At 42.3% G+C, this 27,923-nt stretch overlaps 2 protein-coding genes across 9 annotated transcripts in view; one reads left to right on the top strand and one right to left on the bottom strand.

The window, feature by feature from the left end:
- stxbp1a (syntaxin binding protein 1a) overlaps positions 1 to 15,869 on the top strand; it is a 19,923-nt gene extending 4,054 nt beyond the window's left edge. The window contains exons 2-20 of one of the 2 annotated variants that reach the window (XM_029838002.1): positions 2,372 to 2,421; positions 3,408 to 3,489; positions 3,573 to 3,649; positions 4,894 to 4,972; positions 5,166 to 5,269; positions 6,560 to 6,708; positions 6,876 to 6,960; positions 7,088 to 7,218; positions 7,329 to 7,436; positions 7,511 to 7,571; positions 8,020 to 8,085; positions 8,234 to 8,314; positions 8,468 to 8,606; positions 8,777 to 8,886; positions 9,027 to 9,128; positions 9,405 to 9,490; positions 10,157 to 10,311; positions 11,149 to 11,306; positions 14,305 to 15,869. In XM_029838002.1, coding sequence (XP_029693862.1) covers positions 2,372 to 2,421; positions 3,408 to 3,489; positions 3,573 to 3,649; positions 4,894 to 4,972; positions 5,166 to 5,269; positions 6,560 to 6,708; positions 6,876 to 6,960; positions 7,088 to 7,218; positions 7,329 to 7,436; positions 7,511 to 7,571; positions 8,020 to 8,085; positions 8,234 to 8,314; positions 8,468 to 8,606; positions 8,777 to 8,886; positions 9,027 to 9,128; positions 9,405 to 9,490; positions 10,157 to 10,311; positions 11,149 to 11,258 — 1,775 coding nt within the window. In that variant the 3' untranslated portion in view covers positions 11,259 to 11,306; positions 14,305 to 15,869. The remainder of the gene's footprint in view (positions 1 to 2,371; positions 2,422 to 3,407; positions 3,490 to 3,572; positions 3,650 to 4,893; positions 4,973 to 5,165; positions 5,270 to 6,559; positions 6,709 to 6,875; positions 6,961 to 7,087; positions 7,219 to 7,328; positions 7,437 to 7,510; positions 7,572 to 8,019; positions 8,086 to 8,233; positions 8,315 to 8,467; positions 8,607 to 8,776; positions 8,887 to 9,026; positions 9,129 to 9,404; positions 9,491 to 10,156; positions 10,312 to 11,148; positions 11,307 to 14,304) is intronic. The other variant, XM_003976505.3, reaches the window with a different exon arrangement.
- Positions 15,677 to 27,923, bottom strand: akna (AT-hook transcription factor). Of its 7 annotated transcripts, none has more exons than XM_029837994.1 (23): positions 27,808 to 27,923; positions 24,515 to 24,962; positions 23,893 to 24,442; positions 23,552 to 23,813; positions 23,304 to 23,378; positions 22,167 to 22,323; positions 22,007 to 22,092; positions 21,875 to 21,934; positions 21,689 to 21,804; positions 21,453 to 21,612; positions 20,949 to 21,124; positions 20,710 to 20,874; positions 20,408 to 20,603; positions 19,562 to 19,668; positions 19,193 to 19,437; positions 18,950 to 19,091; positions 18,384 to 18,533; positions 18,226 to 18,302; positions 17,904 to 18,041; positions 17,694 to 17,822; positions 17,500 to 17,577; positions 16,908 to 17,034; positions 15,677 to 16,817 (listed from the first exon to the last, which is right to left on the bottom strand). In XM_029837994.1, exons 2-23 carry the CDS (start codon positions 24,849 to 24,851, stop codon positions 16,547 to 16,549), a joined length of 3,804 nt encoding a protein of 1,267 aa, XP_029693854.1. In that variant the 5' UTR covers positions 24,852 to 24,962; positions 27,808 to 27,923; the 3' UTR covers positions 15,677 to 16,546. The 7 variants fall into 7 exon arrangements, with proteins under 7 accessions (XP_029693854.1, XP_029693857.1, XP_029693858.1 ...); XM_029837997.1 differs by having other exon boundaries at positions 17,907 to 18,041; XM_029837998.1 differs by having other exon boundaries at positions 18,226 to 18,299.

Genomic DNA, 27,923 nt, shown 5'->3' with positions numbered 1-27,923 from the left:
CTTGAATTGGATTTTGGAGATTGCTGCTGGTGACAAAGCCTTTTTTTAACTGTAACTTTCTAGATTCTGACTCAGGCATATCTTTTAGATTAAGCTGCTAGCGGCGGCGCTTCGTGTTTCCGCCTGTCTCTTTAAGATCGGCCATGTCGGACCTCAAGGGATCGACGCTTCTGTGAAGCTGAGATCCAGTGGAGGAAAAAAAATGGGTCATGCACTGATCGGAAGAGGTGTTGATGAAACTACCACCCTCTCTGTTGTCTCCTCATTTCTTCATAATGTAGTTAATCTGCACCTGCCAGGAAGAGCTGTGGGGCTTTTTCCTTCGGTGGGACTGTTGGATCCTGTATTTTTGTTCCTTTGTTATCAGGAGGTCATCGAGGCAGAAGCTCCAGCGGTGATTCTCTGCTGCTGCCGTGGCGTGTACCTTCTCTCTCCTGTTCCTTCCGCGCCACAGTCAGGGGCCGCAGCAGAGGAAATAGGAAACCAAATGTCGGATATCCCTTCCGCTTCTTTGTGTTCAGATCTGTCTCGTCCCGCGGTCAGCAAACTCCACTTTGTGTAAAACTAAGATCTTTCCGGGCGTTATAAGTAAACTGGATTTTACACTTCAGCTGTTATGGGCCGCAGAATTGGCTGTGTGGTCAGAGTCCCAGTCCTGGCTCTTAATAAAATGAGTGTGTTGTTTTGTCTGGTCTGCTGAGGCAGCAGCTAATAGAAGATGCTGGAAATAGACTGAAGCGGAGTCTGGGAGTCTCGCCGACATTTAATGAGAATAATGTTGGGACTATTCCAAGATCATATGTCCCACCGGGGGTCAAACACAGTTCCTCCGACTCACAGGAGGAGTAGAGCGAAGTCTGCCACCGTTCACTCGGTCACATTCTCAGTCAGGCTGCCTTCAAATTCCTCCAATGAAATCTGGTTTTTGACCTTGTCAAAGGTGTAAAGAACTTGTGTGTTCCACCTCACACACCATGACCAAAACACACAGTCGACACAGTCGACACAGTTGAGCAACCAGGATATATGTTGGTAGCTGATAACCAGTCCTGCTGTGCAGGCGTTCGGATTAACGTTGTCCAGATGAAGACGGGAACGCCCAACTTTCCAGTTTGATGCACCAACGTCTCTGGAGTTCTGGCTATAATCATACTACCATCCACAATCTCCACATTTTACACTTGTATCTGAATTCTAGCTAAAGTGTTTTATCCTCTAAGAATTCCTAATCCCTCAGATTCATTTACGTCAAACTGAGAAAACAGATTCTGACGTAATATGATACAATTATACTGTATTCTAAATGTGACCATAGATTTAATCTAAAAAAAACAACTATATATCATTCTGTACTAATTTAATCAGTTTCCATTGTATTTATTTTAGGACTGTCAGATAAATGACCATTTTTACCAGATTAATCACAGGGCAGCTGGGTTAATCTTGACTGATCAGAATTCAAAGATTGCCTGATAAATTAAAGGTGATTGATCTTGTCAAAAGAACTTTTGAACTCCATCTCACTCTTTGGTACTCTGAAGGGTCCAGCGGTTAATCTTCAATCCCATCCGATATTTGGCAGTAATTCACCCAGAAAGGATTCATCCTAATGCTGTTGGCAGATGGTTGGTCCAGTGATTTAGCCAATATTGGGAATGTAGCGTAAACACAGAGGTCAGGTCACGTCCGTCACCATGGAGGGATTACTCATCCTCTGGCCGTTTCAGATTACAGCACAATGGATAGTCCCTCATCAGTGAGATGATTTATTCCATGATCTGTTGTTGACCTTGTTGGAGGCCACATTTCTCTTCTGCTTGTTATTCTGGTGCAGTGGGGGAAATGCATTCTGGGAAATTAAAAGTTGCAACAGAAGCCGGCAGGATGCAGCTATTACGGCTGCTTTTCATTTGATTTGAACAAATAAATATATTTATTCATTTTAAATATGAAAATGGATCTTTGAAATGAATAAACTTAAGCAATCTTAAAGAAATAAAACAAGAAAGGATGAAAGAAAAAGAAAGGAGGTGTGAATAATCCTCCTGAAGCATCATACCATTTAACACTGTCATACATGAACAAGAACACATTTTCTGGAGGGTTCTAAGAGTTTAAGATGTTCAGATACTCATTAATATATGTAAGAAGCATATTTCAAAGAAATTTATGAAGTCCTGTCATAAAACAAATGTACATGTATATGTGTCCACATGTCCTAGAGGGGCTAGAAGCTTTAAACTACCATATGACATCTGTTTATTGTAGATTATAAATCCAGATTTTAGCAGCCTATAGCGTCCCATTTGTATATCACAGTATCTCCATGTTGGTTAAATTTGCTGCTAATCCACTGTTTTGACTTTTCCAGAAATTATGAATGATGTGATCAAGAAGGTGAAGAAGAAGGGAGAATGGAAGGTAAGACGTGCACAGTCAGGGACAATATCCTGAAAACAACCTTTTGGGATCTATGCAAACCGGTTTTGGCAAAAATATAACATTTGTGTGCATTAAATTGGAGCAACGCAAATATGAATTGGCAGATTTATTTGAACAGCACAATCCAAGAACGAGGTGAAGATATAATTCATCAGGACAAAAATGTTAGAAGACAGAGATAAAAAACAGTAATATTATAATGTATAGACAATTTTCATAATGTGGTTCTGAAAAACTCCCTCCACAATTTATTGATTTCAAAAAGCAATTCGATAAATATGGCAAAGAATTTAGTAGTAACATATAAAGACTCTGACAGCTGAGTCTGTATGATTGTTTAAGTATAGAAAAATTATTTTAAAGGCTTTTTTGTAATTATCTAATACACAAATGTTCATTCATTTAGTTATTGAGTTTCCATAATGAGGATTTAAAACCATCAGCATATTTCAGGTAGCAAACTTTAATGTATAAACCTTCCCCATTAGTGCTGATTAAAAGCCATAAATTAACTGGATGGTTATGAAATACTGCAGGTCTGTGCACCGTGGCAGTGGCTCACTTGAAGCAATTCCCTAAATTGAGTTTTAGTGGCACAAATTGCTGCCAAATAATCTTGTGGCCATAGAAGGTCAAGTCTGTGCAGCGTCCTGCTTGAGGATTGCATCCAAAATATCCCCCCAAAATTCAGGAAATAAGGAAAATTCAGGGCAGTTTTAAACACAAAACAGGGCTTTAAGCTTCCTGCAAGTCCAGAGGTGGTCAGATTTTACATTGTAGTGAACATAAGTGGTCATTTTCTTCAATGAGTTTTCACAAGATATCAAATAATGAAATCAATAATCAGTTTTTTTATGTTTACAGGTCAGCGTTTATGGTGACAACAGCTGGATCTGACACTTGTAACCTGTGATGTTCATGACAAACCTAATTTTTACAGCTCAAGTCTTCTTTTCTGTTGCCAGGCGCTGATCGTGGATCAGCTGAGCATGAGGATGCTGTCGTCCTGCTGCAAGATGACAGACATCATGACCGAAGGCATCACCAGTAAGAGATGGCCACAACGGCTGTTTTATCAATGGCTATGCTTTTTGGGAAGTGTTATGGAGTGTGCCCGTCTGTTTCCCCAGTTGTGGAGGACATCAATAAGAGACGAGAGCCTCTGCCCAGCCTGGAGTCCATTTACCTGATTACCCCCACTGAAAAGGTGCGCTGGCTCTTTGCTCGTCCTTCACGGTGTGTTTGCAGAGGCGGTTCTGCAGCTGCACGGGAGACGTGAAACACCTGCGTGTGTTCAAACACACTGTGGCTGACCGCTAAATTAATCAAACACTGTCACACACGCAAGGCTATGATTGATCACTGCAGCCTGTCCCCAGCATCCCCACCGACGTTACAGTGAGAGGCTCTGCAAGTGTTGATAATTGACTAATGAGGACTAAAATAATAAGAAAGCAGCAGTTTTAAGTGTTTTCAAGGTTCTATGCGTATAAAGTTTGATTATTCTTTCGCTAACGCTTCATTTTATTTTGTTTGTGTCTCACTCGCTGTTTCAGTTGACATGGTTAGTTATTATTTTTCTGTTTTATCATTTGTTACATGTCCTGTCTCTCTGTTTGATGTGTGCGTGTTTCCTTTGTGTCTTCTCTTCATTTACATTCAATTAACACTATCAGTAACATTGCTGATAGGGTTGCTCTTTTCCTTCTGTTTTCTTCACAGTAACCCTTTTTTTGCTATTTTTTTTCTTTATTTCTTTTTCTATTTTTTGTCATTCTTTTAATGATGGTGATTTACCATGTGACTTTTGTTGAGCCAGTTTTAAAGAGAAAGCCCTACGAGTGTAAATGAGGTTATTTTCCATCTACGGTGTTGTTATTAGCATCATTTGCTTTATCTGCCCCACCCTTCGTGCCTCAGATGTGTGTTTAGTTTTCTCCACCTTTTGTCTGTGTATGTCGTTTGCTGTTTAGCTTCATGTGTATTTTTAGTGAGTCGGTCTTGAACACGTCACAGTTTGTGGGATCCTCCTGTTTGTATTTGGTGTGAAACTGACCTCCTCGTGGATTCCACCCTTTTAGATCACAGTACCTGGGACGTAGATCTCAGCAAATTCCATTTCCTTCCCTTTAGTGGGGCCCAAACTGTGTCGTCCTTGGCACATTTTATAACAATGTATAATAATAATGATAATGGCCTTTGAAAGCTACAAAATATAAACAGCACAAATCTCTTTACAGCCTGCGTTGCCTTGCTGTCTGGTTCATGATGACCTTGGCAGATAGTTTGGATTTTATGAAGTAATAATGAAGAAAATATGAATGGTGGTAGCTCAGCTGCGGTCATTACACTTTAAGTAAAGGAAGTAGTGACACCTCCGTTTACAGTGAGCTAAACTGCACTCTGGTAAGTGACTGTGGTTTACTCAGCAGTCTGTTTCTGTGTCCTCAGTCTGTCCGAACACTCATCTCAGACTTCAAAGATCCTCATTCAGCTAAATACAAGGCAGCTCATGTTTTCTTCACTGACTGTGAGTACTAAGATTGACTTCAGGACCTCTCTGTTGTCTTTGCCTTTCAAAACATGCCTGTATCCCAGAATTCACAGCACCACAAACAACCAAACTCGCCCTCATAGCTCAGATATATGTTTCTCTAAAGCCACATGATGGAAGTCAACACCGCTTTAAGCTAATAAGAGTAACTGTTTTTCTGGATCTCTAGCCTGCCCTGATCCTCTCTTCAATGAGCTGGTGAAAAGCCGTACTTCCAAAGTCACCAAGACTCTGACAGAGATCAACATCGCCTTCCTGCCCTACGAGTCGCAGGTAAATATCCAGCTGTGCACGGTATGGGCGGGTAATAACTGCACATTTTACTGTTTGCACTTGTTGTTTATGCTGCTTTTGTCACAGAAATGATGAGCACAGGCAGGAATATCAACAGTCACCTTAGGGATGGATAAAAAAAGAGAAATACACACTCGTGGTTTCGCTGTGAAATATTTTTTTTGTAATTGCTGTACATTGTTTACAGCTTCACACCTTTTGATTTAATTTTGATTCGCCTAAATGCTTTCCGGACTCCTGATTTGATCCCTCTCCTTCTCTTCCACCTTTGGTCCAACCTTCGCTATCTCAGATGTTCGACCCACGATGCTTTGCTCTCTGCTGTCTGCTCTGATTAGTTCAGAGTCACTGGTTTTATGCTTCAGGCGTTGAGCTGCCTCAGAGCTCCGCCCACATGGCGAGGCTCTCACTCAATAGGATGAACCCATGTCTCGTACAGCAGACTGTAACCAATGGCAGCCAGAATGACAGGAACCCATCTGCAAAGCAGCATGTGACCATGGGCAGATGGGGCAGAAGGAGAGGATGTAGGGGAGAAGAGGAGGAAGAAGGAGAGAGGAAAGATGGGGAAATGGAAGTGTGCTGGGCTGACAGGAGAAGTAAATAGCGACATAGAGAAAAGGCATGTGCGTAAATAATGAAACGAGTTGAATCACAAAAAGGAGAGAATATAGGTAGTAAAAGCTCAATAAAAGACCGTAAGTGCATCCCTGGTGTTAATGGTGTCAGTCTGGATTTTGAGCCATCATTTTATTATTCAATATGTGTTTAATTATGTTGTATATATTATTTTACGAGGGCTTTTTGATGGTATTTTTGGTAGTCTTCTATATCAAACAGTGTTTTCACTGGTCAGGTCAGAAGCTTAGCATGTGCGTCTTTGAGTCCTTCATAACTCTGAGAGTGTCCTTGAGTAGCATTGAGATGTATCTTTTTTTTTCAAACTTCTTTTGTAGTATCCTTCCCCCCAGAAGAGCCTGGAGCTCAAATTATTTTATGAGTTTTGAATCTTTCAAAAGTGAGAAGCTGAAAATTCAAAGTCTCATTTTCTTAACACATTTTTCTACTCTTCAAAACCATCTCAGGATTTACTCCTGTCACGAGTCACCGCCGCAGAAATCATCAGCTACCAGTTATTGTTAATTTTGCATTAATTTTGCTACAGGTTTCTATGAGTTCCTGGCAGTGTATAACCTGTCCAACCGGTCTGTACCGGGCAGAAGATGAAAAGCAAACGTGTGATGGTGGAGTCCACCTTTGTGTGTGCAGGTGTACTCTCTGGACAATCCTGATGCCTTCCACAGTTTCTACAGTCCCCACAAGACTCAGCTGAAGAACCCGGTGATGGAGAGGCTGGCGGAGCAGATTGCCACACTCTGTGCCACCCTGAAGGAGTACCCTGCAGTCCGATACCGAGGGTGAGCAGTAGGGGGCGCAATTGATACGTTTTTTTGGATTAAATGGATTAAATAAAGTTCCTTTTGTTAGATAAGGTGTTCAAATCTTTTGACTGATCTGCTTTCTACCATTTCTCTTCTTCTTCTCACTTTATCTCACATCCCTTTATTTTCTGCCAATCTAACAGTGAGTACAAAGATAATGCCACCTTGGCTCAGCTGGTTCAGGACAAACTGGACGCTTACAAGGCTGACGACCCCACCATGGGAGAGGTCAGAAGCAGTAATTTGTCGTTTTCTTTTTCTTTTTTTGACTGGGCCACGATCAAACTCTGCATTTAACATAACAGCAGTGACCTATATGTTGATTTTCACTCCTGCCCATTGCCCCCCTCCCCAGGGTCCAGACAAAGCACGTTCACAGCTGATCATCCTGGACAGGGCATTCGACCCTGTGTCTCCTGTCCTGCACGAGCTTACCTTCCAGGCTATGGGCTACGACCTGCTGCCAATCGAGAATGACGTCTACAAGTAGGACATACACTCCCACTATGTGTATTTTACAGCTTGAATAAGCCCCCGCTACAGCAAGCTCGTTCTTCTGACAAAGTGGGACTTTTCGTGGGACTTTTCCTCTTCAGGTACGAGACCAGTGGCATCGGAGACTCCCGTGAGAAGGAGGTCCTGCTGCATGAAGATGATGATCTGTGGGTCAGCCTGAGGCACAAGCACATAGCAGAGGTCTCCCAGTGAGTACGGCTCACATTATTTCACATAGTGAAGTGTCTCGCTTGTGTCTTACTGCCTTTTCTGCTGTTTTCAGGGAAGTGACGCGTCAGCTAAAGGAGTTCTCCTCCAGCAAGAGGATGAACACAGGAGAGAAGGTATTAATACGACTATTACAACCATCACCACCACTATGGCTAACGCTGTAACTGCTGCTGCTTCTGCTAGCTGATGGTGATGATGTTGTTGCTGCTGCTGAAAAACAAAATCCTGATTAATGAATGTATAACCATATACATATATATGTATATTAGTACAGCCTTATTTAAAGGGACCTCTGAGAGTCTGGAAAATCAGCTGAGGTGGAAAATCGGCTGCTAAATAACAGAAATGATGAAATTCAATGAAATTTGTCTTTGACAGAGGGCCTGTGGTGCAGCCTACACAGCACAGATGACTACATGTGACATAATGTCCATGATTTAGTGTGTATAGGATAATTGAATGAAATTTAATCTATTTTTTCATCGCATAGATGCAAACATTATTTAATGCACAATATTAGAAATTGCGTTTAGTTGATGTCGTGTTTTTGTTTTTCCACAGACCACAATGAGGGATCTGTCCCAGATGCTGAAGAAGATGCCGCAATACCAGAAGGAGCTCAGCAAGGTGAGTCTGTGTATGTGTGTTCTTGTACATGCTATATAGGAAGCTATATAGGTAAGGAAGGAAGGAAGGAGCCGAGGGAAGCATTATGTCCTCACAAAGATGGAAGTAAAACTGTGTGTTTTGTGACTGGGCCTTGTGTTCTTTTCAGTACTCCACTCATCTGCAGCTAGCTGAGGACTGCATGAAACATTACCAGGGAACAGTGGACAAACTGTGTCGCGTGGAACAGGTGAGAACAAGACAAGATCGGCCAAAAAGATCACCAAATCGGAATGTGTCTTTTAAATAACTGTCTTGAGGACAAAGCTCGGTTAAAATGTCTTCATTTTGTGGAGCTGTGTTTTTGAGACTGTGTTAAATCATGCATGTTTGTCTGCCTCAGGATCTGGCTATGGGCACAGACGCCGAGGGAGAAAAGATCAAAGACCCCATGAGGGCCATTGTGCCCATCCTGCTGGATGCTAATGTCAGCACATATGACAAAATCCGCATTATTCTGCTCTACATTTTCCTCAAGAATGGTAAGAAGGACTAGAGGAAGACATTTAATCTGTATTTTCCTCTTTGGAGCACCTCCAAATGATTCATTCGCTAATTTTTTTCCCCCACAATGTGGCTCAATAAAAAAAAAATCACCTCTGTGTGAGTTCAGCATGTCTGATTTTCAGGAAACACGACAATTTGTCTCCAGGTATTACAGAGGAAAACCTGAACAAACTGATCCAGCATGCTCAGATTCCCCCTGAGGACAGCGAGATCATCACCAACATGGCTCACCTGGGCGTTCCCATCATCACAGATGTAAGCCCACCTCACCAACACCAACGCGCCTGTCTCCTCCTCTCCTTTTCCTTACTTCTTTACTTGGTTATTGTGCAACCTGCAGCTGATTCTGATCATCATTTCGTCTGTGTGGTCTACACTCTGCCCCGTCTTATTAGTCCACCCTCCGCAGAGGAAAGAAGTTGGACAGGAAGGAGCGCGTGAGCGAGCAGACCTATCAGTTGTCCCGCTGGACACCGCTGGTGAAGGACATCATGGAGGTGTGTTTGTTGGATCTCTACAGTGGACGCTACATGTTCTTCATTTAAACTGCTGCTTCCTGTTTTTTCCTCTTTACAAACATGTACCCAACGCCAACAAACTGTTAATTTGACATCCTAAATCATCTCATTTTCCCAGGGAATCTTCCTGTACCTGTTTGTTACGTGGTAAATGTAAAGCCACCATTGAAGTGTGTGTGTGTGTGTGTGTGTGTGTGTGTGTGTCTGTGGTTAAGTCTGCTAATGATGAGGTTTTGTCTTTTTGCTTACTTACAGGATGCTATAGATGACAAGCTCGACACCAAGCACTATCCTTACATCTCCACTCGCTCCTCTGCATCGTTTAGCACCACAGCAGTCAGGTACACGTGCACACACACACACACACACATACATACACACACACATGGAGAGCAGGGAGGAGATACTGACAGTAACAAATGTAGGAAATGTAGGAAAAACATTTAATTAGTGTTTCAATCACTTCTTATAACAATTCTTGAAATCGAAAGTAGTATTAGTATTAGTTAGTATTATTAGTATTAGTTAGTAATGAATAAACAATTGAAATTAGATGGAATCTGTAGCTGAAGTGTTTGGATTTCTGACCGGAAACCTTCTGGTTCATTGTCATCCATGTATGTTTTTAATGTTCTCAAGGGGAAAAGCATAATTTATGTCAGAGTTACTTTTAAAATATTGCTTGTGCTAAATTGCAGGTATAACCTCATATACTGAACAGATTTCTTTGTTACTGCCCCCTAGAGGCAAAAGCCTGTATCGTAATTAACACTAGTTTTTTCTGTTTTTTATATATATATGTACAGTTTCAGCATCTAAAGATGCATCTTAGCTGCTTCCAAGGATTCTATTTATTTGTAAAAGTGTGTTAACAATATATATATATTTATTTGGATATTTATTTTACTTTATATATGTCTATCTATATAGTCTTTATTTTAGAGTAGAGTTGGTAAAAGAAGAATGGATCTGAATCAGTAAAATTGTTTTTCCTGTTTCTCCGTCAGTGCTCGGTATGGCCACTGGCACAAGAATAAGACTCCTGGAGAGTACCGCACTGGGCCACGCGTTCTAGTCTTCATCATCGGCGGGGTCTCCTTCAGCGAGATGCGCTGCGCCTATGAGGTCACACAGGCCAATGGGAAGTGGGAGGCCATCATTGGTAAGTAGTGCACCAGGAGGCGCTGCTGAGCTCCAGTCAGGAGCAAAATCTACGAGAAAGGTTCATTCTGATTGGCACAGTATCAGGGAGCATGGGGCGAGCTCGTCTGGATGCTGTATAGATTTCAAGATTAAGCTGCGGGGTGATTCCAACAAATGAAGGTTAAATGACTAATACAGGAAGTACAAATCGTAAGGTGGATAGAGAGGTGCAACCCGGGGTGTAAAACAAGCAGTAAAGCTTTTATCCTGCACACTTGACCTTATACAAGATCATGAGATGAGCTGACATTTTTTTCTGCAATTTGAAAGAAAGGAGATTAAGTCTGAAACGCTTCAAAACGTGAAACGGGATCAATTTAAAATCGGGTCATATTCTGAGAATTTGTGAGTCTGCTACAAATAATAATTCAAAGGTTTGTTCTGTTACATCAACATCCAACACGGCTGCTATAAAAGAGCTAAAAAAGAACCCATCTATGTTGTGTTTATATGGCGTGACGCCCCTCTGTATTGTTTACTGTAATGTCCAAAGCTTCGCCAGCTAGTCTGTGCTTTTAAGTGTCCTGCTGGATTTTGTTGTCCTTTGCTTCAGCTGTTGTCTTTAAAACCAACTCGTGTCTGATTTGCAGAGCTGCCATGTCTTTCTCTGTGTCTCTGTCCTTGTTCAACATGGCGAGAGTGTGTGTGTGTGTGTGTGTGACCCTTCAATGGATGAGTGTGTCTCAGTCTGAGTGTTGCTTGTTTTTTTTAACCCTTGTGTCTTTTGGAGCGAGTGGGGCAAAGGTGTGCCATGTGCCGAGAGATGAGTGGTGAAGCCACCTCTGTTCCTCCGCAGGTTCCACCCACACGCTCACTCCCACCAAATTCTTATCGGACCTGCAGCACCCCGACTTCCGAGAGTCCACTAGGGTTTCCTTTGAGGACGCAGACTCCTCAGCCGAGTGAGGCAGAGGCAGATTGGGAGGGAGGGAGAGAGAAATCACACTGAAAAAAGTAAAGGCAGCCGCTCAAAGAAGCCCTTTCTGATCCTTCACAGCACAAGGGCTTCCTTCTTCTTTTTTTGATCACTCAGTGCTGTGTAGCTCCACCCACCTCCTCCTCCCCGTGTCCCTCAGGGATGGGCGACCTTTCCTCATTGCATGAACCCATGACCCAGTTAAGCTGTATCACCAATAGTGATACATAACAGGGAAGAAACCGGGATCAACACCAGGCTCATGCAGAGCTCCCCTCCTCCTTTGCCTGTCAGGTAAAGGAGGAGGAGAATGGGGACAGAAAGGGGACAAGGACAGACAGCTACATCACTAATACAGTTCTATAATGTAGGGGTTGTTATACAAATGAGAAGATATATGAGAAGATGGAGCTGGTTCCACAGTTCCACTAGCTTCTGTTTCATGGACATGCTGAGCTTCTGCTGTGGTCATTTTTAGGCAACAAAAGGATGCAAATCATGTAGCATATCATCATTAAGGACTGAGAGACTTTACCTGTATGATGTGGAAGTATTTCACCACAGAGGACGTTACTGCAGCTCTAAGAGGGAGGAGAGTAGGAGGAAGTTCATGTGTGAGGGGGTCGTGAGCCCATCCCTGCTGCCTCGTCACATCATCTCAACTGGGTGGATTAAATCCACACGACTGTATCGGCAGCCCACGGGCCCTTTGAGCCTTTTGAACACCAAACTCCAGATTTAATCTACCCTCAAGTTTCACCTTTATTAATTGTCACCTTTTTGTCACCACGTAACCCTTCCCAAAGACAATCACTCTGATTCATTGCAGTTTTTTTTTTTTTACAACAGGTTTGTTGGATTACAGAGAACTGTTCTCTGTTGTTTTGTTTTCCTGCTTCATTTTCCAGTATTTCGACTGTTTCCACCATGCTCACATAGCCTGTCTGCAGAGAGCGCTGAACATCAGCGTCACATGTTCCCGAGGCTGAGAGAAGGCCCAGGTTCGCCTGTGAGCGCAGCCTCCCTGCTGACAGTCTGAGAATGTAGCATCACTTCACCGGATATGCTTTAGCAAACTAACCAAATGCAACGATGCTGCACACTCCTCCCCCTGATTTAATGTTGAACCTTCTTCCTTTCCTCTAAAACTCCTCAAGGCTTTCGGTTCCCAGGTTTTCGATGCAAGAATTATTCACACGTTTCCAATACTGACACATATTTAGCCACATGTTAGACAGGATTCTGATCTCTACAAGGTATTTGTCAACAAAATATTGATCAGTGAGGTTCATCAGCTTTGTCATGAGGATTAAAAACACTGAAACGTGTGAGCGTAATGTGGTTGTCATCTACCTCAGTCTACTGTTCATTTAGATTTAGCAAGAAGGAAGCATTTGTTTCAGCCTACAGTCATGATATTATCATTGGAATTAATGGGCTAATTAATTTATTGACTTACTTTGCCCTATTAACCTTTATTTGATAACTGGAGACTAATGAGCTACTCTCTATACAACCACAAGGTGGCACTGTTTGCATCTAAAACTTAATTTCTCTTAAGAGTATCTTATGCTTGATGATTGACAGATAATTCATATCCATGGCATCCTGTTGCTCTCTTTCTTTTATAAATACACATTTGACAGATTTTAGCTCACAAGATTCAGCTGTTAAGGTTCCATCTCAGTATTCTGCTAAAGCACTATCGTTTACAGACTTTGTTTCCTCAGTGAGCATGAGCTCTCACCATAAGCAGTATGGTGAAGATCCCCCCCCCCCCATAATGCAGCACCGTAGACCTCCTCAGCAAAATGACCATCACTAACGGCAACACGTCTGTGCTGTTGGAGCTCAACATCACAGTGTTTCTGTTTCAAAGGCCTCAAAGCTGCATGTTTGTGAGGAGACGCTTCTGAGAAGCAGGCAAAGCTGGCTTGACCCACACTGAAATCCCTTGACACCAACAACGTCCTGCATTGCCATAGTAACCCAACTGCACATGAGCTTGCCTTCTTTTCTTGTTTCTACCTGTAACTTTCTCCTCTTCCTGACCTGGGCCCTCAGGGCCAAACAGGAAGAAACATGCAGTTTTGCAACAGAAACAACCCATTTTTAGACTAAATATCGATTATTGTGTTAAACAGGTGAGAGAAGTAAATCAAACAGTGTCTTTGTCTTTCATCTGATGACGGATTACAGTGGCTGTACTCCATCTGCAAATGTGGGGATGAAGCGACAGACTTGTTTGCTTTACTTCAGCCCTGCACCTCTCTGTGTCTGAAATGTGTCTTCAGCTGTCACAACAGTTCATTTCTGTGTTGCCAGGGTTACCACGTTTAGTATTATTTTACACATTTATCGCAGACTTGGATTTCATAACACATTTTAAACAGATTTTGTGTTTTTGCTGTAGCTTTCTATTGATTTTCTGACAGCACATGACAACAATGTGCATGAGTTTAAAGGCAGAAAATGGTCACGTGACCTTTTTTTAAAAAAAACACCTGATTGGCTGTTTGGAGGTATCAGCCTGCATGCAATATAACATGTCTAGTAAATCAAAAATAATAAATATATCAACTCTAGTGTATTAACTTTGCTGTTGTTACTCACCATTATACTTTATAGAAATGCATAAACGTCTACGTATGTCTAATCTGAATCAAAGGCAGAAGTCGTGTGTTTTGCCTTTTAGACTTAAAATAATGTCTGAAACTGACTGTTGTTGGTGCAAGTATGAAATATAATACTTTTGATTTTAGTGAAATGCGATTTAATATTTGGAAAAATATATAGAATTCAAAGAAAGAGCATCTTTAGCTTTAGTTGTGCTTTTGGAGAGTTAAGGTTTGATTCTGCTCGTTGAACTGATCGAATGTCACATTTTGGGTTAGAGGGCTCTTTCTGTCTTTAGTTTCATCCTTTTGTGCGAACGTCCCTCATTAACAAGCATCCATAGCCAGAGCTGAAAACACATTTTGAATCTTTCTCAGCCAAAATACGTAAATCTGACTCTATGTGTGTGTGTGTCTTCAGGATCAACCAGCATCGTCACCCCCACCACCCTGCTGGAGCAGCTCAAGTCCATGAACAAACCAGATGAAGAAGTGACAAGTTAAACTCCTCCTGTCGCATCTCTCCACCCCCCCACTGGTTCACCTCAGTACCCCCCGCCCCCCCCAAAAGCCCTTACATTGATCGTGTATGCATCTTGCTTGAGAAGACGAAAAAAAAAAAAACAGATGACAAAAAATATATATGTTGTATCAAAGAAAACTGTTGCAAGTATTCTCATGTTTTACAATGGATGCAAATAAATGAGCTTATTTAAAACGGTTTAAATATCAAAAGAGAAGGCCATTTAAGACCTGAAGTACCAAAATGTAATATTATATGCTATGAAACCTGCTAGAATGTGTAAAAGTAGTAGTTTTCTTTTGATCCTTGGGGTTGCTTTCTTGTGAGTGTGGGTTTTGATTTGGAAGCAGTCGGAGGAGGGATGGGAATTGCGGCGTTTGTTATTAGGTGCGGATGCTCAGAAAGTAGCTTTTTTTTTTCACGAGCTTGTATTAAAGTACATTCCGTCCTTCTCAAACCTCTCAACGTTACTCTTCACCTGTACACATACACTTTGTCGTCGTTAACAGATGCGTTTTATTAGATCTGTACTCGTGTGGCGCGACCTCTCAGCAGATTTGCACGGGGTGATTTCTTTGGTTTCTTTTTTATTCATTTCAGTGTTGGATATTCAAAGCTGGTATTTTTAGCACTGCTTTAGTGAAGGTGGGTTTAGGAGATGCTGTGAAAGCCTGGTTCATCCCTCCTCCAGCTGCTCAGGCCGTATTTACACAAACCACAAGCCTTTTCCTTTCTCCAGAGAAACTTTCCGTTTTAATGTCAAATAAAGGCCGTTGCTTGCGAATATTTAATAAATATTGTTAAAAGGGCCGGTTGTATTTCAGTATTGTATGCTGTCGGAGTAATCTTTGGTTAGTAATGATGTCTCATCGGGCCATGCACTGAGTAGTGTTGTGTAGCTGCCATATGTTGCCGTTTTAGCGTCTCACTGTTGACTGGTGATGTTTCTGACTGTGAACTAGTGATGCTTTTCCTTTCTAAATGCCAACGTGCAGCCGCCGTGTTTGTGATGTTTAGCTGTAGTTGTTAGCTGTCAAACCCCCGGAAAAAGAAGTAATAACTATTTTTCCTCTGGTGCAATGTAAAACCCTCCACTGGTGAATGGCTTTGCTGTACACACCCCTCCCCCCCCCAGGCTCCTTGCTTTAATTCTTCCTATTTCCCAGCCAGACCAGTTGTATATTGCACTATGCTGCATTTTCTGTGATGCAAATGCTTGACTTTGTGTTTATGATTTTTTTTATTTTATTTTATTTACAGTTGTATAGGGTTTACGCTGTCAAATCAATCAGTTTATATCCAAATTATTTATCAGAGGAAAAAAGAAATATGATGCATTAGTCTGTCCTTAACTGTTATTGGGATTGTATGTTTGCGAGTGTTGAAGCACAAACAAAACTTCCATGTGTACCTAAATATGTAATAAGGCTGTCTAATAATAAATTGGCTTCAATTATGGTAAATTGTCCCATTTTTTTTATTAGAACAATGAGATCAGGAGTAAAATATCAGTCAGAGACACTAAAGCAAAAAAAGCTAACAAATTCCACCAGAGTTTTACAAAAATATCATTGAATTTCACATAAAAACAAATTTCTACCTTAGTAGACACGTTTTTAACATTATTAGTGGTCCTGTTTAGTATTCAGTACATTAAACTACTAATTTTAGTAGGCTAAAAAATACTACAGTTAAAAATATGAATGGGTCATGTGACCAATGACTAAAAAACCCTGAGGAAATCCAGCATCTTTCATTGAATACAGTCTTTTTACATAATAGCTTGAAAAATGACCATTTATAAAGAATTTGACTGTTGTGCATTTGGTCAACAGCGGAATCAACAGTATATTCACTTGCTGAGTACCACGCACCAACACCGGACAAAGAATGTACACAATAAAACATGCTGGTCATGTGAACTATAAATAGCTCCACGCAAATATGGACGTTACCATTAGCTGCAACTTGAAGAAGTCAGAATTCCCTCATTCATTCGAAAATCAATATGATCAATAACAATGTTAAAAAACTGATCTATGTCGCCACAGTTTGAGTGGAACTTACTTCTTCAAGTATCATTCCATCTGACAAAAAAGGCCTCAGTGATACATGCAGATTGATGACGTTACCATGGAGATCAGTTTGATGTCTGTCTTTGACTCAGCTGGGACATCAGTGGAGTGAGCAGCTGCTGCTGCTGGTGCAGTCCAAAACTCAGAGAGTGAGACATGTGTCCTGAGGTGCTCTTCATGTGCTTCGCTGCTCTGATGGCTTTGTTCAGTGAGCGGTCCAGGAAATTCCGCCCACCAGGAGACGCTGCAAACTTCCGCGCCGCTTTTTGACTTCTGACTCCTGCTATTGTGTCGTTGTTGTTGCTAGGAGATGGACAGGATGGTGATGGGCACAACCTGAAGTGGGGGTCAACACAAAGAAATGTGACATCAGCTCGAGCTGAGGCAGGAAATACTTTCTGGACGGCTTAATGGAGATGAACTTACAGGACAGGAAGTGGACACAAGTACTGGAGAGATGAAGGTGGAGCTGCAGATGCGGATGCGCAGCATTTAACTGCTTCAGCTGGTTGGTGGTGTGTGTTTGTGTTACTGTGTGTGAATCTGGGACAGTCTGGGAACGACAGGCACCTCAGATGATTAGACTTGTTTTATTTACTGCACACTGATCTGGGAACTGTGGTGCTGAACAAGATTTGGGCAACGTCATGGATCATTCTGCATGTGTAGAAGCTAAAATTATGAAGTTTGTTGTCTTTTAAAAAAAAACTATAGTCATCTTTATGATTGGCATTGTATACTATGGAAATTGAAACCAAATTAGGCAATTCTAATTTAAATTACATTTAGTTTTTAGCAATATTTTTCATTTCAGTTCGTGTTAATAAGAGCTCTACAGACTGACTATTAGTTACCCGCCAGTCATTGATAATTATGACAAATAAAGTAGCGGCTAATTAGGATTTATGGGTAATTAATATCAATGGCTCAGACCACAAGAATTCAGCTGAATTCAAACCAGCACAATCAGTAATTCTTCAGTGATGGTTCTGTCCAAAAGCTCATTTTTATCCCTCACCTGTGTCTGTGCTTCCACAGTGACGGCAGTGACGACTGCAGCAGGAGCGAACTGACTCTTTGCTGCTAGCGGCTGGAACTAGAAGAGGATTTAACGCCTCTGTTTAACAGCAGAGCTGCAATGGCCTCAGCTTTCATTGACAAAGTTAGATTTTAAAAAACAACAACAACATCAGGACAAAAAGGCCTTCTCACCCTCAGCTTGCGCTCGCTGATATGAAATACAGTGGCAACACGGAGCTTGATGGTGAGCGGGACGAGGGTGCGTGGTGTCGGGTTCATCTGAGGCTTCGGGTGCTTGGACCGACACACTCCTGTGTGTTACTGTAACCAACAACCAAACACACGCCTGACTCGGTATGATGTTTGTAAGTGGGAGAAAACTACATGAATTTAAATATTAACTGCCTATCGTGGACTCTGTTGTCCTGGAAGGGTCCTTCTTCCTGTGGACAGTGTTGGTGTATGAAGCTGCAGACAGTGTTTGGGTACATCTGGACACCACAGACTGGGGGGGTGTATGGGGATCATCTGAACATCCCACTAAGAATAAACACATCAAACACACTCAACAATGTGTGAATGTAATATTCATATTAGATCAAAGAGTTATGAAACACTCTACTGTCCTGTCCTTCATTAAAGTTAATGAAGAATTTGGCTTTAGGATATAACTCGGATTCTACAACGTTCTTTAAGAGAATGTCAGATACGAAGGCTCACTTACAGACGTCAGGACTGTGTCTTTGACCACAGCAGGGTCTTTTCCTGACCGCTGCTCCCCCATCTGTGTTCACTGCCCTGCTATGGGAGGGGGGGGGGGATTACCTGTGAGATCTACGTACACGCGCTCTACAGCCCACATTAAGGGGAAAAGCCACCAACCTGACACGAGGTGTGGACGTCCTGGGGTGATGGTGGTTTTCCTGAACCATAGTTGCACTTGAGGACACTGATTGCCCCCTCTCTTTCAGACAACTTTCTAGCCTCGTGTGCAGTCTGCTCACCTCAGCCTGCAGCATCTGCATGGAAACACTGACAAAAAATGGATGGAATCGCTTTGAAAAAAAATAGAAGTGGTCCCCAAATCAACCACCATATAACTTAAAATCAAACAGAAGTAGCCTGTGTTTCACAATAATGACGTCCATGCAAGTGTCAGTGCAGTTGCACACGCATTCAAAACACAACCACGCAACACCACACACCATGTGGAAACAATACCTCCTAAACTGTAAGCACAATCAATAGCAGCCAACTCTGCAATAAAATACAAATTGTTACACAATGAGAGTTGAATATTGGGTTTTCATTATATGTGTGACCTGATGCAGCAAAGACATTTTCAACATCACGTCTCAGATAAATATTTGACATTCTCTATAGGTCTCAGCATGGACACGCAAATCCTTTCACGTGTATCCACACTGCAACTGTCGGGTCACACTCACCTGTTGTTGGGCAGCTCAGGGAAGCTCCGGGCTTTGGCACAACTTCCATGGCAGTGCTGGGAAGAACGGGAGGAAGTTGCACTGGCAGGAGTGACCGACTCTGCGTAGCGGCCAATCCGTCCAGCTTCAGACACAGAGGAACCTGAAGACAAAAAAGACAGCAGAATACAACGCCGATGAAGAAGAACAATTACAAAGAATAGTCTTTTATAAGATTCAAAGATGTCAGAAGTAAAAACTCACTCGATGGCTCAACGTCACTCATCTCGCTCTCGCTTTTTTTAAGCCAGGACTGATGAGAGCAGGTGAAGGTCCTTCTCCTCTGTCCCTTTCTGGGTTTGGTTCTCCTCGGTTGCTTTGAATTGAACTTGGACGTTGCCCTGAGCTCTGTTGCCGGGCAACAGCTTGGCAACAAAGAATAAGGATGTGGTGATGTAACCACACCACTGTCTGGGTTCTTGGAATCCCTGTTGCGAACCACTGAAGAACTGTGACAAATGTTAAAGAAATATTCAAAATACAGACACAGATCAGACAGATCCGTTTGTTGCAACAGTAAATCCACGTGTATTGTGTGATGAAGTCGTTTCAACCAGGCACAGACCACCCCACCTCTCTATTGCCCCCTGATGGAGAAGACTGGGAACTCCTGTAGGAGTTGGATGGCGGCTCTCCGTACCATTAAACCCACTATCGGTCTCCGGAGAGAAGATTCCATCCTGCTCAACACACAATGAAGACACATTGTAGCTAAAGCTGAAAGCAAAACAAAAAGAAAAGAGTGCTCGGCGTGGAAACATTAACATTATTATCAATCTACTCTCCAGAGACAAGAAGAAGCAGTCAAATCATGACAGCAGGCAAGTAGGCTTCACTGGTTTATATTGATCAAGTCATAGAAACTTTCGTGTGTTTAAATATAACTTTTAATAATCCCCTGATTAGAGTTGTATATGGAGTAAAAAAACAGACATTAAGTGGACAAAAGTATTTAATTATGTCTGTTGATTATTTAATTAAGATATTTGCTTGATACAGGAAGCACCTAGCATCTAGTACTGCAGTCTCATTTTCAAATATTTTTTACACAAAGTAGACCATTCTGAGGTCTCTGGGGCTTTACTTTTACAGGATTTTACTCTCATAAGACACAAGTTATCTCAGCTACTTACTGTATTTCAAAATAAACTGTAAACAATATTAAATAATGTGAGCATTTAGGAACAAGAGCAATTTAGCCATGGAGCATTATAACCCAGAATGGGTGTGGGCTAGAAGGGTTCATACCAGTGAAGCGCAATCTTAACATTTTCAGCTTACTGTTGGACACTGCTGTTCATAAAACTTTGGGGCAACAAGGCCTGACCTCAATGTCACCAAACAACTGGAACGGTGACTGCATACTAGCCCTTTAGCAGCTAATGCTAATTTTGCCACAATTCTTGATGTTAACATAACCTGAGAAGGCATCCTGCAGCTCCCAGACTGAAGTTTGGAGTTCTTCTTCTCCAAGGCAGCAGTCTCTCCCAGACTGCTCAGGCTACTGCTGTGGGATGTTTTCATCTCACACCCTTGTCTGCTGGAAGGATCCAGCATGATGGGCTGGCTGACGGGCTGTGCGCCGCTATATGAATGAGGAGAGGAGTCCTGGGGGCTGATGGGAAAAGAAACATGTTAGGTATAAATTGTTTTATAAAAAGGTCAAAGTTTACAGTTTTTCTCAACTGGAATATTCCATCCAGTTTGTGTTTAAGACTAACCTCTGTTGAGGCCTCTCTTTTACTTTCAGCTTTTCAAAGCTTTGATTTGATTCTTCTTCCTCCAACTCCACCGGCTGCATGTCTGGTTTTGATGCAGGGGGAAGGTGAGCTTCGTTCTTCTGACTCAGAGCTAAAGGCTGAGGGATTTCCCTGATGCTTTGATGGCTAGTTATGAAGGACAACATGCATGATTAAATATGACTTTAAACAATCAATCCCCCCCAAATATCCTCACTCACTTATCTGGTGGTTTATTAAATTCTCCATTGTGCCCAGCTTTGCCATCGACAGTTCTGAGGTGGAGAGTTTCTTTCTGGGCTTCTTCTCTGTCACTCTTGTTGCTGATGGAGCTGAACATGGCTGCTGCTGCTGCTGCTGCCTGTTGTGGCTCAACCACTGAAGGTATATGTGTTTTCTGGGAGAGAGAAAGACGGAAATCGGATTTTACGGCAAGAATAAAGGCCTTGAGTCAAGATTTTAGAAATGCGAATATAAAGCAGCATGTGAGATGTAATTCATCTCTACTTAAGCCACAAATTCAAAAGATGATCGCCAGCTCACACACATCGCATGACGGATTAAAGCAAATTTCAACCAGGGTGCAAAAACATGAACCATGACTTTGGCCTTGGGCGTGAACGCATCATTTTAGTCCTGCTACATGCTGCTTGTACGTGTGTATTTTCTCCTCTTCAACACAAGGACCAGGGGTAAAAGTCTCTAGTGGTGTTGTTTGGTGGTACCTGAGGGTCAGTCAGGTATTCTTTGGCCTCTGAAAGGGAAGGGCTACGAGCTAGAGTGGGAGAAGGCTCGAAGGTCAGCAGATCCTCTGTTATTTGCTCTGCATGCTCCCTCAGTTCTTCCATGTACAGAACACAATCAAAGATCAGCCCCTCCAGCTCCCTGAGGGACACACAAATATTAACACACACCGGGGGATGATTGATGAACGTTCTCCTTAATTTGCTTTAATTCTCACCGGTCAGGGTCAAAATGGCTATTTTCTTCCTCTTTCTTCAGCAGTTTGTGCTCATCCTTTGCCAGCAAGAAGCTGCTCTCCAAAGATCGGAGACCTTCAAAAAGCTGTGAGAGTTCCTGAAGACGAGTGTTGTTGATGAGTATCTTTATATGGCGCTTAAATCGTTCTGTTAATATGAGATTTTACCTTTCTTTGTTCGTCAGGTTTGAGTTTCCTGCAGTTGAGGAGATCCTCAAACGTCTGCAGCTGGAAGTAAAACTGGGAAATTGAGCTTCTGATTACATTCAGGCCCCAAACGATTGTGAACAGTTGCTTTACCTGGTGGAGAAACTCGTTAGCCTGACTGCAGAGAATCCTGTCGGGCTCTTTTGTTACTGGAGAATCGGGGGGATCTCTTGGAGTATCTGATGAAAGGACAGAACGGGTAAATTCAGCCTCGTTGAACTATGATGATTAAGACTGAGTGGGATAAATATACATTCTGGAGTTCTGTGTCCATTGGAATGAAGAGAGACCGAGCTGGTCTCTGCTCTTTGGGCCTGAGGGAAATTCAGCATCATGAACTTCGAGGCCTCCTGGTTATAAATTGACTGCAGCAAGTGGCCGGGCTTTGGACCATCAGAGTGCAGGTTTACCTGCAGACAAGGACAGGTTATAGTAGCAGCACACCAACTATACGTATATCTTTAAATGTGCCAGGGCATTTTTACAGAAATTACACAATATTAGTGCCTTTAACAATTGTAACACTGTCATGAATTCCAATAATTTCCACAACTCTTGGTTTTCTATGCAATTGGTGTTTTATTACAAGAAGAATAAATAAAATTCCATGTTTATTCTCCTGACAAATGTGGGAACTACATGGGAAGTTACAAACTAGAAATTGAGAATTGGGGGAATTAGTGGGAGTCGTGGGCTACCACATTGAGAAAATTCGCCTTTAATTGTTTAGAAAAAATAAGATGAAAAGTCACATTAGCTTCTATTTCTTTATTTAACAAAACCAGGAGTGACTGGTGATGCAACACTAAAGGAATGATGCCTTTTCCTTCAACGTCACAGTAAATCATAATGACAGGTGAAATCAAGAGAAATTCTAAATGTTCATTGTCTCTTCTACAAAGTAAAATGAGCCATCACAGAGAACCAAAAAGGATGCATCACCTGCTGTAGTATAGAACTAATCTTTCAGTGTAAGCCCCTCCCCCACCTCTGATTTCATGGAGCAAAGGGAGGGCGGGGGGGGACAGATGGCAGTTTAGTGTTATACTGAAGGAGAACCACATGAGCTGAGGCACTGAGAGCTGATTTTAGGGTGCTGATATGGAGAACACAACAAAATGGGCTCATAATTCATCTCAGCAGCTCCCTGCCCAGAGACTAAACCTGCATTAGATGGTTATAGTTGAAAAAGAAAAGACAAGTAAAAAAAAGAGTTGTTATTGACATCAGATGACTGATTACAGGTGGATCTAACGTAACAATTTTGCATGCACCAGTGGCAGCTCTATTGTTGCAAATGGGCCTTTAAATGCAAACCGGAATTAAAAAAGGGTCATTTGGTTGAAGTTTTCCATGAATTTGTCTATTGCCACAGTCATTTAGAGTTTACCTTAGCTGCCAGGCGCAGATGGTCAATGGTGTTCTCTGCCTCCGCGTATCGAATCCACAGTTTGTTGTAGTTCTCCTGCAAAAAGAACTAAGCGGTGAGACAGAACAAAATGAAGGCAAAGAAAAGCAAAGACGGACAGTTTGGGAAGGGAGCAGTGCGGAGGATTTTCCCTGTATGTTGTACTGAGCCCTAAAGTGCGTGATGATGATATTCCTTTATGTTTATCAATGCCCGGACTGGAATCTCACCTCCAGCTCACTGAGAAGCCTGGTGGCCTCTTTGGGGCATCCCAACTCTTGACACTCTGTGGCAGAAGGAACGCCTGGCATGTTCGGTCCCACTTCTTTCCCACCTCCAGCCGAGGAGTCACACCTTGTGGGTGGCCCGGTCGACAGGGACTCCCTTTGGGAGCACAGTCGACTCTTGGGTGGCTTATAAAGGACTTTGGGGAAGTTAACCCTGGGTTTCACATTCGAGTAGTCTGGTGTGGAGCCATTCGGGCGACTTTTACTGCAAAACAAAGACAGGAAAAAATCCAGGTTGTTCTTCATGAATGGTGAAAGCTGCAACATAAGCAGATGTGCCTCACCTGGGATTTTTCAGCATAGCAGATTTACGACTGGCTGTGGGATTCCTGTCGGCTCGACTTGATGTGTTTCTGAAGGCTTCTGTTGTGAATGAAGCGGATGAACGTGCAGCATCAGGGCAGCCCTCGTTCATCGTCCTTGATGAGGGAGTTGGCGGTTGGCGAGTCCCATCTGGAAACTTGGATCCATTCACCAGCATGTTGGCAACACCCGACACGGTTTCTCCTGGAAACGCGGCTGACGGCGGGAAGCAGGGACCCAGCCTGAGGTTCGGTAAACTCCTGTGTGTTTCTTCGAGACCTTCCGTGAAGCTCAAATCCAAAAAGGTTTCGGCATCGATTCCCAAAGGAGCCGGAATTTCCTCACGTGCGCAGGTCGCTGTGGCAGGTGAGACGCGCTGAAATATGCGGCTGCGTTCTTTAGCGACACCTGTAGCTTGTGTAAGCATCCCAGATGGGCGAGTGTGTTTGCTTCTATTCTGTTTCCTGTCAGTCCTCCTCATCACTCCTTTGTTTTTCTTGTCTCCTGTCATTTCAGCCTCGCTGTTGAGACCTGTGGACAGAAGAGAGGCGATAGAATCTGTCCATTCGACACAGGTTGAATTGAAATACGGTAAAATCTGACCTGGAGACTGTGTCAGGATCTGCACATCTTCTGCTGGCGACTTCCTGCGCGGCAGAGACCCGCTCCGGTCATGACCCATCTCGTCCAACCGTGTCTCCGTCTCCACTGGGGCCGGAAGTCCAGAGGGCACTTTGTGACAACTTTCCCCATCATCGCTATATTCCCCAACTCCCACAATTTCCAGCGCTTCCAACAGTCCGATGATGCCATTCTCATCCATCAGACCGACAAAATCATCGTGGTCGTCGCTCTGGCTGCACCCACCCTCGCAGCTGGTGTGTGAGGAGGCTGGGGTCAGAACGACTTCCTCTTCTCCTGAGCTCCTTTTGGTCTCCATTCGCCTTCATTAACTGTTGCTCTCAGGGGAATCCTCAGCATCGTTCTTGTTTCAAGGGGAGATCATGAGTGCAGGTGCTTAAAGACCACACCCCTTGGAAGAGAGGGCTTTCTGTGGATGCAAAACGGAAGAAACTGCGGTAGTAAACTACTATTACAGTTCATTATCAAGTTATCAGGAAATGGGGCTTCTCAATTAACGACAGAATGCTCAAAATCACATTCTCACAACATTAGGAGCAGGAAGCTGTAAAAAAAACAGGTTGAATGTAAAAAACAAAATCAAATTAATTAAACTTACAATTCTTCCATTCATCAACATGTCTTATACAATTAAACATCTACTGTTTCCAGGTCAGTTTCAGCAGCACTTGCTGGACAAAGGAACCCTGGCATCATCTATTTTTTCATTTGCAACCACAAAATTATTTCTGCAACATTATGCAACCAGCCGCTGCAAAGACAACACAATAGAACCAGCCTGTGAAAGCAGGAAAATGGCAGCAACACTGTTTCTAATTAACAAAAGTAACAAGTTTCATTAACACCACACATTACTGCAAGAAGCTTACTACAGTTACAGATTTTGCACTGGGCAACAACCCACAAATCTCACAAATGCTATCAAACCAATATATCTATATACCCCATTTGTTTTGACTACACTCTATTAAAACACAGATCCACACCAAGTAGCCAAAGTAGCCAAGAGAAAACTCTGTGTGCATTTAAGGAAGACCACATTAAATGAAAGCATGGAGAAACAACTCAGAGTTACTGCAGGTTAGGGACAGCCTAGCATATGTAGCGTAGACTGTAATCTGTTTATAGTTGTCATGAATGTGGTGCTTAAACACAAATACAGCTATGAAGTAACTATTAGGAAGGTAATGCATCTCAATGATAAGGAGGGCAATGCTGGCGCTTCCCAGAGATGTTCTAAAGCATGGCTAAAAGATGAGATTTAAAAGAAAGCCAGAAGCAAAGTACAAAAGGTTAACTATTGCATTTTAATTTAAGAAGTTTCCCTTAATTCAGAACATCTGCTTGGTAAAAACAGTAAAAGAGGAACTCACCTGTTGCACTACTCATTTCTCCTACTCACTCCTATAGCAACTCAGGATTTAGCTCAGATGCCAGATGGGAAGAATTAAGCTTCTTTAAAACCCCTTTATAGGGGTTCAGCAATTGTACGGCAACGATGAGCATTAATACAAATGCAGGACAGGAGGTCTCACAGACGTCAGTAGGGTTGTGGCAGAAAGTTGTGTGGAGGCTGCACTGACAGCAGACAGGAATGCTAATGTAGCAACAGCTAATGCAAGCTGATGGTCACTAGGACAAGACAGCTAATCTGATTAGTAGCCCAAAGAGAGCTGAGGACAGACTGAAAATGTAGGATTGGTTAAGGCTGGGCTGTTCACGGACTACTGAAAAAAAGACTTATTCTATTTTATAGTGGAATACAAAAAGTTTGAGCATCTTTGGTCAAAATGTCCATTAATATTTTCACAATGAAGGTTTGGTATACCTAGCACCTAGTAGCACCCTCTTTGGCCAGTGTCACAGCTTGGAAATGGGCTTTTGCACCATTCTTCCTTCCAAAAGTCTCTCAGTTCTGACTGAATCCTGGGTCATCATACACACACTGTTGTCTTTTGTGGTCCAACCACAGGTTCCCAGTGATGTTTAGTTCACAATGTGCCGCTTGAGGGAGTCCAATGCAGATTTTGAAGTGTGCTTAGGATCATTATCCACCCGTAGAAGACATCCTCTTTTCAATTTCAGCTGTTTTATACTGATGGTTTGTTGTTTGCTTCCAGAATTTATTGGATTTCTATTGAATCATTCTTCTGTCCCAAACGTCCCAATTCCATTGGATGCAACACAATACCAAAGCATGATGGAACACAGTTGGACAGCTGTTCTATACATGAAATTCTCTGCCTTTTCTTCTCCAAGCAGGACTTTGCTCACTGCAGCCAATGAGTTCACCCTCTCATCCTGTACGATTCCCCAGCCTTTCCTTACATCGGTCAACGCTACAGTAATTACAATGCTTATTATTTCATGTTATTGGACAGATATATCCTTTTAGGTACAAACAGAATTTTGGTTATTATTTGCAGCAATGTATATTACTATCAAGATATTTATAAATATTGTTTCTATGTCATATTTTTCAGCACCGTTAGAGCACATATGTTTTGTGTCAATGTCAAGTTTCTATACTGCAAAAAGTTGAATATGCTTATTGTGGCTTCCTAATGCTGCTTCCTGTGTGTGTTTAATATAAAGTGGAATAAAAGTGAATGTCAGCAGTTTTCAAATTTGTACGAATTAAATTGAAAAGTATTTTAAAAAGATGACTTAGCTGTTTAGCAAGTTATGAAATTCAACATTTGACACATATAACACAATAGAAATTATATGTACAAGTATATAATGCACTTGTTATAATCACTGATTGAAATTTTTAAAAAAGGAGAAAAGAGTCTCATTAAATGAGACTTGCGCAACAACATTGCTGTTAACCAACCAGTCCGGCTGGCCTCGGATATTTACAGTGTTCTCAGGAAACACAAGAACAACATCAATCAAAGCTGAATGATATAAGCAGCATTTTCTCGCATAATATTAACATTATTCTGTAGTTCTTCGGTGCAGATTTTGCAGCGGTAGCCGCGGATCTGCCCCTGATCTGCCCCTGTCACCATGGCACACACACCACAACAAACCCGGGCATGTTACTCCCCACACGATCCACTAAAGCGGTGTTACCATAGATTCTACAGACAATTCATCATTAGTTAACCAAAATTAAGTGCAGATAGCGATAGGTAGCGGTAACTTTGAGCTAATAAAATAATCCAAAGTTTGACATTGATACCGCACATTTAGACTGCAAATTAAGACAGCGCTTAATAAGACAAGCGTCAGATCCGCAGTGTTGTTACCTGAGGTCTCAATAGTTTGCATCTCGTTTGTGTCTTGCAGAAAAGTTTGGTTCTGTGTATAAGCTAATTAAAGATTTCTCCAGTGTGGCACTGATTTAAGCTGGTAGAGTAGTTCT

The sequence above is a fragment of the Takifugu rubripes genome, chromosome 6 (genome assembly GCF_901000725.2).
Source record: "Takifugu rubripes chromosome 6, fTakRub1.2, whole genome shotgun sequence".
NCBI classification, from domain to species: domain Eukaryota; kingdom Metazoa; phylum Chordata; class Actinopteri; order Tetraodontiformes; family Tetraodontidae; genus Takifugu; species Takifugu rubripes.
This window is presented reverse-complemented; position numbering and strand designations above follow the sequence as displayed.

Coding starts and splice junctions, on each gene's coding strand:
- akna (XM_029837994.1), bottom strand. CDS start 24,851: ATGGAGACCAAAAGGAGCTCAGGAGAAGAGGAAGTCGTTCTGACCCCA. Junction 22,324..23,303: donor ATCTGCGCCTGGCAGCTAAG/GTAAACTCTAAA, acceptor CCTTGTCTGCAG/GTAAACCTGCACTCTGATGG. Junction 21,613..21,688: donor AGCCATTTTGACCCTGACCG/GTGAGAATTAAA, acceptor TGTGTCCCTCAG/GGAGCTGGAGGGGCTGATCT.